Source organism: Chanos chanos, chromosome 8 (genome assembly GCF_902362185.1).
Source record: "Chanos chanos chromosome 8, fChaCha1.1, whole genome shotgun sequence".
Lineage (NCBI taxonomy): Eukaryota > Metazoa > Chordata > Actinopteri > Gonorynchiformes > Chanidae > Chanos > Chanos chanos.
The window spans coordinates 16,822,522-16,831,364 of NC_044502.1; the positions used below are offsets into that span (position 1 = coordinate 16,822,522).

Below are 8,843 nucleotides of genomic sequence, written 5' to 3' on the forward strand. Positions count from 1 at the left end.
GTAATCAAATCACACTATGACTTTGATTTAATGGTGTCACAGCTCTGGGACTGTGTCAGTGAGGACGGGGGATATTGCTGCCTGCCAAAAATTCTGACAGAGACAGTGAGACAAGACACTGCTTGTCATCCTACATTTAGTCACTAAGGAGCAAAGACAACATAAAAGTAAGAACAGAAATGGGACAAAAAGGCTCTCGTTGCCCACTGTCAGCACAAAGCTGTCCACGAAAATAAAGAGGACTTTTCTGTTGTTTTTGTTGTTTTTCGCAACAAGGCTTCCAAAGATCCAAACATTCATATAAGACATCTCACTGAAATGAATTACACAGCAAAAAATCCAGTTACCCAGTTTAGGTGTCAGCGACTTGCATGTTCGACTTCGTGTGCCTTCCAGGAAAAACTCGACTGGTGCATATCCACTCTGAATAATTAATCACACGACGGAGATTAGATACACAAGCAACACTACTGAAACTCCCCGCAGATCCAACAACAACACCGACATAATATTTAATGATAAAGTGATAGACAGACAGACAGACTGATAGACGGATAAAGTAACAATAATCCATACAGAGGAGATTTCATACCCTAAGCATGGTCTTCACATACTCTGAGAAAACCGCCCAGTAGAGTTTGTCTCCTCCAAATGAGCGTCGAATGAAAAACGCGCCAGACTTCCGCAACAATTCGCCAATGACTTTCATCCCCATAAAATCTGTAGGAGAACACAAGCTCTGAAGACCAACAAGGAAATAACAAATTGTGTGGTCCATGAAGACACAGTGAGGGAGAAAACAGGGAGATACTGCTGGTAAAGGTAAATGAGGAGGATAAGGGTAGGAAGAAGTAAATAAAGAGAGAGTGGTTGTATCAGTTAAGAGAAAAAAGATAAGCATGGACGGAGAGAAGAATGAGGAGAGGAGTCACACTGGGAGGTGTTGTCTGACATGGTGTAAACCAGCATAGACTGGACAACTGACTCTGTTTCAGCAGGCAATGGATCTTATGTGAAGCGGTAGGTGTGAGCTGGTGTGAGCCTGTGTGTGCTTGTGTATGCGTTCGTGTGCGCGCGCGTGTGTGCGTATGCATTAGTGAGCAGGCACTGATTCCTTCCAGAGGGCTTTGACTGTGTGCGTGGGTGTTTGTGTGTGTAACATACCCATGCCTGCAGCAATCACAGGCAGAGACAGGTCGTACGTGTACAGGATGTTTGACATCATGAGGAAATCCATGTAACTACGGTGACTGGGAAGTAGAACGACAGGATACTCCTGAATGGCCTGCTGGAGCTACACAAACACAATTATCAATGATCAATTCAGATTAAACTCACTCACAATCAGATCAAATGTCAACTCATTTTCAGTTCAAATCAAATCAGATATCAATTATCAATTCAGATTAAACTCACACGTAATCAGAACAAATGTCAATTCAGATTCAATTCATCTCAAGTCCAATCAAATATCAAATCAGAATCACACTTTATTAAATTAAATATCAGCTCAGGTTAAATCTGATTTAAGAAAAGGATTGAATTATCATAAAACTAGATTACATGTAAAATCAGATTACAGTCATACTTAATTAAATGCTACATACTAGAGTCAAGGTTTAAAACAGATGAAGTCAATGAATTATAATTTATGAATTATCATAAAATTAGATTAAATGTAAATTCAGATTACTGTCATACTAAATTAAATGCTACATACTAGAGTCAAGGTTTAAAAAGGATGAAGTCGCATCAGACCAAGAGAATATACTGACATTTTTTAAGGCATTAATGATTGATACTAAGGACCACAGATGATCTTGCTAACTTGAACTACACATCTCCTCTCTCACCTCAACAATATACTAGATTCACCGGAGGCTCTGTGAGAGGAACATCGAGCATTACACATCACATCGCCACAGTTCTCCGATCAGTACACACACACATACACACACACACACACACACACACACACTCACTCACTCTCTGAATCCCCTCTTCGTTCACAAACACACTGCGGTAGAGCATTTTGAAGGCTTTGGTGAGTGCGAAGGCTAAGAAGCGGACAGTTCGCAGCTGAAGACGATGAGCCATCTCCTCTAGGATGAGTACAGCCTCCTCCTGGACCACAGCGGCCGTCTCACCCGATTCCACAGCTACCTACACACGCGCACACACACACACACACACACACACACACACACACACACACACACACAGAAAGCATTTCAATGCAGGTACACGGAAATGCATGAATACACTTGCACAATGCCAACATCCACACACAAACACGCACAGCAGAACACAGTTACAACACACGCCACCAACACCACATAAAGCCACATAATGAAATGATTCATCTGGAACAGATACCTGGAATACCAATCATTAACTAAGACTACAAACTTGTTTCATGCTGTTTTTGCCCAACTCAGATCGGCAAAGTTTTTACTCTATTACAATCTAACACAAGTGTTTATTACACCGTTTGAAAACTAGCATTGTACAGACGTCGCAATGTTCCGCTTCCACACGTGCATCAATACAGCGTCAATATATCTATCAATCTGTCTGTCGGAGTGTACCTGGTTGATGGTGTACTGTAGTGCATCGGACTGAAGCACTAGTGTTTTCAGCATGCTGGCTTTGCACGGAGTCAGGCCCTTATACATGACGGGGGTGTAACACTTTAGCGCGTATCTCAGATCGCTGGAGTTCCGCCTCTCCTCCAAAATATCCTCGAAATCATCTCGCTTCTTCAGCGCAGGGTCGCTTGGCTTTCCGTGCAGAAGTAAACAAAAACAAAACAAAACATTAGTTTTTCGCGTACATTTACGAAGGCTGCTAAAAGACAATGTCAACAGTTTTTATCTTGCAAATACACTTAAAAAAAGTGTTAGAAGCTGACATGCGGAGCAAAAATCAGAGGAAATATTTCACGCACCATTTCGATGGCTGATTAATGCTGTTAATAACTAGATTTTTTGGACTATTAGAGGTTTAAAATTGAGCTAAAGTGCATTCAACTCAATTGTGATTCATATCTCTGTGTATGCAACACAAATGGCAGTGATACAGAAAAAACTATGATACGTACCGAATACATGGCTTTGGATGCCATTCCTTATTAGGAAATGTTAAAATAGAGACGTGAGCATGAATACGATTTGAAATATAGACTGCTAAGTAAACAAACCGCGCTAAAACTTTCTATTGACACGGTTCCTGTGCAAGCAGGAGGTCTAGTAAAGGTGTATTCACATGGATGGTGTCATAAAGTCAGGCGATTTGACACTTCCTGAGTGTTTCAGCCACGGACGGCGGCCGGGAAGAGACATCTAGCGGAAGTTGTTCAGAGTCGTTAAACCGCGTTTCCCACTTTACACGTGAGGAAGGTTTTATTTTCGCCGGTGTGTTCAACACAGTACTTGAACTGTTTGTAAACATATTTTGGGCCGTGAATTTTTAAAAATGAAGCAAAAAACAGAAGAAAGTGAAGGAGAAGACGATATCGATCAGTCTTTCCTTGATCAAGTCCTGAACAAGTTGTACGATTTTGGTGAGGATGTTTGGCTAACATGAAAGCTAAGAACACGTTAAAGATGTGTTACGGCTAGTGACACAAGTGCCACCATCTCAACAAATTGTTATTTGTTAAATATTTCCTGATCGGGAGAAAACATTAACTAATACATTTTGTTTCATTTATTCATCTGTACGTTGCAGCATGTTTAGCTATTAAGCTGGCGTCATGCTAATTGATGGTCTTCTATTCTAGGTGACAGTGGCAAAGACAAAAAGAAAAAACCCCGAAAGAAAAGGAAAAAAATAAGTGATGAAGAAGAGGAAGACAAATGTGGTGACATGCACAATAGTTCTCGAGACAGCTGTGGCGACTGTAGTGATATGGCTCGGGAGCAGATCATCGCCGCGTCCTTAGTTACAAACTCCGAGAACACGGAGCCGGACACAAAACGACAAAATGTTGAAATAGTCACCTTTCAGGACCCATTAAAGAAGAAGAAAACAAAAATAACAGCTGAACCTGAAACGGTAAAGGGGACTGCGTTAATATTCTGTTATCTGTGTAGTTCGGACAGTATCGCTTTATTTGTTTACATCACATGGTTACACCATATCATTGTGTGTTACTGGGTATGACTTCTAACCCTGTCTTACTTTTCTGGAGAATGAGTTCGTGAACGGTCATGCAGTTATCTTTTTCTTTCTACGAAGACAGTCTTACTTAATATATTCTGTAGAAATCAGCCTTGTCGTATCCAACCCTGAGTTTGTGTGAAAAACCAAGACGTGCGAATACGTAGAAGATCTTGAATCGTTTTTGTCGTTGATTTTTCGTCTCCTTACCACTGCGTTAGTGCTTAAAAACAATCATGTAAATGCTGTTTTGACGCCAAGTCTCGTGTGTGTCGGGGTATGATTTATTGTATTGGTCAACCTTTCCTTTACGGCCAGAGGATGTGGCTAGACTTTCAGTGCACGCTTGGACACATATAAGGCACACTTTAGGTGACGCTGTATTTCATTTTTAATCAGTTTACGACTGACTCAGTGGATGAATGAAATCCTTCCTCAGACACAGACTTGAAAGCGCCAGGACTGAAAACTAGGGAAAGAATATCTGTAGTATATAATAGTAATCACACTGTGAATGTAATTCAACAAGAATTACATTCTGTTTGTCTGACTGTGTCTCTGAACTCTCCTCAGCCCACAGAGACAAAGGAGAGACAAAAAATCAATCCATCTGAATTCAGCATAGAAAAGGTAACACTTTCTGTCCAGCTGCTACTGTTACCTTGTGTATGCAGTTAATAACTGAACAATGTCTGGGGAAAAAATATACATTTATTGTATAAACTGTGTTTATTCTTATAAAGAAAAATGTATAAATACTATAAAATAGTTATTTTGAAGAGATGGTCCTGCCTAGACTGGGATAATGGGTTTCTGTTGATTCGTGTTTTGTTCTGAAGGCCCGTTTTGAGGTGCACAGGTTTGGCATAACAGGGTATCAGAAGAGCCAACAGAGGCTGTTTGAACAGGAACGCGCCATCATGCTCGGGGCCAAGGTGGGGCGTCATTTTGGTTTTGTTTGTTTTTTTCCCCCTGTGTTTGAAGCTCTTTTTGTTTTGTGATGATTTCCATCTGCACCCGCTTAAGACTCTACACCAGGTGGTTATCATGGTGGTTATCATCTTCCTACCGTCAGTCATGGACAGAAATGTTCACTAAACCAGCTGTGACAGTCTCTCTGTTATTCACTAGCATGCGTAACCAGCCACTGACTGCTGTTTATCTGTGCCTGCAGGAACCCTCACTTCTTTTAGTTTATCGTTGGTTTGTTTTCGTAGGTCTTGCTAGATCAGAGTGAGTTTGGTGATCTTACATAACTTGGTAAGGAGCAGAATCATTGTGGCAGAATTAATATCTTCCCCTCTCTTTCTCTCTCTCTCTCACTCTCTCTGTCTTTCTCTCAGCCTCCTAAGAAAGAGTATGTGAATTACAAAGAATATCAACAAATGCTAAAGGAGAAGAAACTGAAGGAAAAGGAGGAAGCAGTATCGGTGAGTTTGACCAAAAATATTGTCCATTCTTCGTTTAAATCAGTATAAGGGTTGGATATCAGTGCCCGGAACATGGACATTGTGAGTGACAATTAGAGTTCTCATCAGCTGTGTGGATACTGAATATGACAAATGTGTGTGTGTGTGCTACACTTAATCAGGAACCGAAGAAGACGAAGAAAAGAAAGGAAGGAAAAGCCAAAAACGCCAAAGGGAAGTCCAGCGGAGACCTGGGCGGGCACGTGGGGCGTTTTAAAGACGGAATGCTTCTGCTGAGTCCCAAAGAAATCCAAAAAATCAACCCCAAAATAAAAAAATGACCGCCCCCCCTCCCCACAGATCTGGTTTTCTCTTCTTCTGTCAAACAGAAATTTATTTAACATCGTACTATCACCATGCATCAGATCAGAGAATGTTCTTCATTCATAATTATGAAGATTAGAGAAGTTACAGTATTAGTAATTATATTGATACATGTTAATACACTATTAACTACTACTATGTCTAAGCATTTTGTCATGTTAACTGTCAGACAACCACTAAATTAAGTCAGAGTTCCTGTGTAAACACTGTATAGGTGGGCCCTATTTATTGTGGTAGATATACCATTACATGCTGTGTTAAGAACAAAACACAAACAGAATGTAAGAAAGACGCCCAAGTCAGTTAAGTTCTTTACATCACAGTCAAGTCATTTATTAAAAGAGAGGGGGAAAAAAGAGGCATTTCTTTTCTTTTCTCTGATGCCATACAGTAAGAAAAAGAATGCCAGATACCATAAGTTTCATATACAAATCACAGGAATACAAAAAAAAAATTCACATTATTAGAGGAGAGAGAAGCAGGACTGACAGGTAAACAGCAAAGAAACACTCACACTCACACACACTCACAGTAAGTGCAGAAGAAATGATAATGAAAAAAAAAACTGCACAGATCAATTGAACGCTTCATTGTTGTAGTTCTAAGGGTGGCGGTGACATTTCGCACGTAACTGGTGGGTGGAGTTTGGGCGTAGTACTTGGGAGACGGAACTGGATCCATTTCATGGTGGTATGGAGCAGGGGGGTGATCAGTCCCCCTAGGGCTCCCATCTCTCTCTCTTCGTGTGTGTGTGTGTGTGTGCACGCGCCTGCCTGTGATCTTTGTCCCAGAAAAACCATATTTAGACGTCTGCCAACACTTTTTCTCCCACACTGCCGCCTGCACCAGCTGAGTCAGACTGCCACTGACTGCTGGCATCTTAGAAATGAAGTGTTTACTGTACATATAAAAATAACAATAAAGATATCAGAATGCCTGATTTATTCACTTCATTCTCTTCAGATTTCAGATGTGATTATTAATGCCATTAATTGAATTCAGTTACTAAATATTATGTGTGGCGTTTTTTTTGCAATCCTAGACTCTCAGGAGCAGGTTGCCATCATCTGTGTATCTGTGTGTGTGTGGTTGGAGGAGGAAGGCAAGTAAACATGCCAGACACATCATTTCATATCTCATTCTTTAATATTTGCATGGCGACGCTGATGGTTGAGAAAAGAGGGTTTGTCCTGGCTGTATTTGTCATGTGCTTTTTGTCATTTCTGAAGAACTGAATGAAGCGTTTGTGATACTGGCTCAGCAGAGAGAGAGAGAGTTCTGTAGCCACAGGGCCCGTTCTATAGACTGTGCTTTTGGCTGGATACACGAGTACGCTACTTATTTTGACTACTGAAGACTCCTGAAACCAAACTGCTCTTTACTGTCACTCAGTACAGGAGATTTAACACAGACCCCATTTTAGCTTCACATAAGAGTTCCATCAGCAAAGCCAACCAGCAACAACAGGAAATGACATCATCTCATCCACACAGATACAATGCTCTCTGTCTGTCTCTCTCTTTTGAAGGCAAACATGGAGTGGATTCTCAGAACTGTGTTTGCCCAGATCTGAGCAGATTCTGTTATTGGTATAGGAGTTCCATTGGTCTACGCATTCCATTAGTGTGTTGTCACTCATCAGAAATGTAATTACCTCATTATAACATTATAATATGCAGAAAAATGGCAGTAGCTTTTTTTTTTTTAAACACAGATCAGTAGTTTCCCACAGGGCTTTGTCCTGGTTGAGTCAGAGCAACTTTGGTACGCATGCTATGAAGACAAATATTATGGACTTTATAAAATGACAAAATTTGAATGGATCATAATATTTATTATCTCTCTCTCCCTCTCTCTCTCTCTCTCTGTTAAATTACTACAGCTGTAGATGGCTGCCCATACAATCCTTTAGAGGTTCTCTGTCCGTTTTAAATAATTTATGTTTAAAAGTACTGTCAAGCACTGAAATAAAACTATTTACATCGATAACTTTGTAATAAAAAGGTGAAATATCAACATTTTCCTATGGTTCCTGTAAATATGAAGTATAAACAACATATTATGAAACAGTTAGTAGATAAAGTCATTTTTGAAATCATTTCACAGGGACTGTTCCTCATACAGCCTTTTGTATGGCTTACAATAGAGACTGGCCATGACTGGCCATGACCACATAGGCCATGAAGAAGTAGCGACATTTAACAGTTTAAAATGTATATTCATACTCATAACAAATTAGACAAAATCACCTCATATTTCCTGGGTCATAGCTTTGTAGGGCAAGTGACATATCAGTATTGTGGATAAAAAGTTTTCTGTGGGCAAACAGTAGTTTATTGGCTGATACGTATTTGGGTCATGTAGAAGTGTATAATAAAGGCTAGTTATTATGAGAATAATTGAGCAAAAGGGGAACACTGGTATCAGGAAATAGTTTGGCTGAGATGTTTTGGGTCTGGGCCATTCCCCTCTAACCTTCTGCTCCATCACTCTTTTTTCCCCCAGTTTGTGATGAGTCTAAATTCGGTCAAAACAAAAATGCAATGCTGCATTTTACCTCTAGGGGGCGGAGAAATCACAACTTCAGAGCCATCCATTAAGCCCTCACATTACGTCTCAGGACATCTATATACAACACGTTTTTAAGATACAGTCTCGAGGTATTCATGCTCGGATCTCGCTAAACTTTTCACTTGATCGTTCACATTTACGTCAGAATTTCATGCAAACAACACCTCATTCTGAAATCAGATCAGTTAGGGGGAGGGGGGGGATCACAAACGATAAACAAAAGTGAAAAATTATATTTGAAAGGAATTAGCTTATGATGATTACATAAAATGATTCATTTCATTCTTAGAAGTATTCACAGTGTAATCAGACCTGGAT

The 8,843-nt window shown here is 40.2% G+C and overlaps 2 protein-coding genes across 2 annotated transcripts in view; one reads left to right on the top strand and one right to left on the bottom strand.

Moving 5' to 3' along the window:
- The window catches only part of gnpat (glyceronephosphate O-acyltransferase), a 9,481-nt gene extending 6,257 nt beyond the window's left edge, over positions 1-3,224 (bottom strand). Inside the window, exons 1-6 of the mRNA XM_030781451.1 lie at positions 3,101-3,224; positions 2,589-2,780; positions 1,987-2,163; positions 1,165-1,294; positions 593-720; positions 348-423 (exon numbers count right to left, since the gene is read on the bottom strand). Of these exons, the coding sequence (XP_030637311.1) occupies positions 348-423; positions 593-720; positions 1,165-1,294; positions 1,987-2,163; positions 2,589-2,780; positions 3,101-3,124 (727 nt within the window). The 5' untranslated portion in view covers positions 3,125-3,224. The remainder of the gene's footprint in view (positions 1-347; positions 424-592; positions 721-1,164; positions 1,295-1,986; positions 2,164-2,588; positions 2,781-3,100) is intronic.
- Positions 3,225-3,394: 170 nt separating this feature from the next.
- On the top strand, positions 3,395-5,911 carry fsaf1 (40S small subunit processome assembly factor 1). Its single transcript, XM_030783324.1, has 6 exons — positions 3,395-3,562; positions 3,782-4,056; positions 4,735-4,791; positions 5,001-5,096; positions 5,505-5,591; positions 5,753-5,911. The coding sequence occupies exons 1-6, from the start codon at positions 3,475-3,477 to the stop codon at positions 5,909-5,911; spliced, it is 762 nt and encodes a 253-aa protein (XP_030639184.1). The 5' UTR covers positions 3,395-3,474.
- The last annotated feature ends 2,932 nt before the right edge of the window (positions 5,912-8,843 follow it).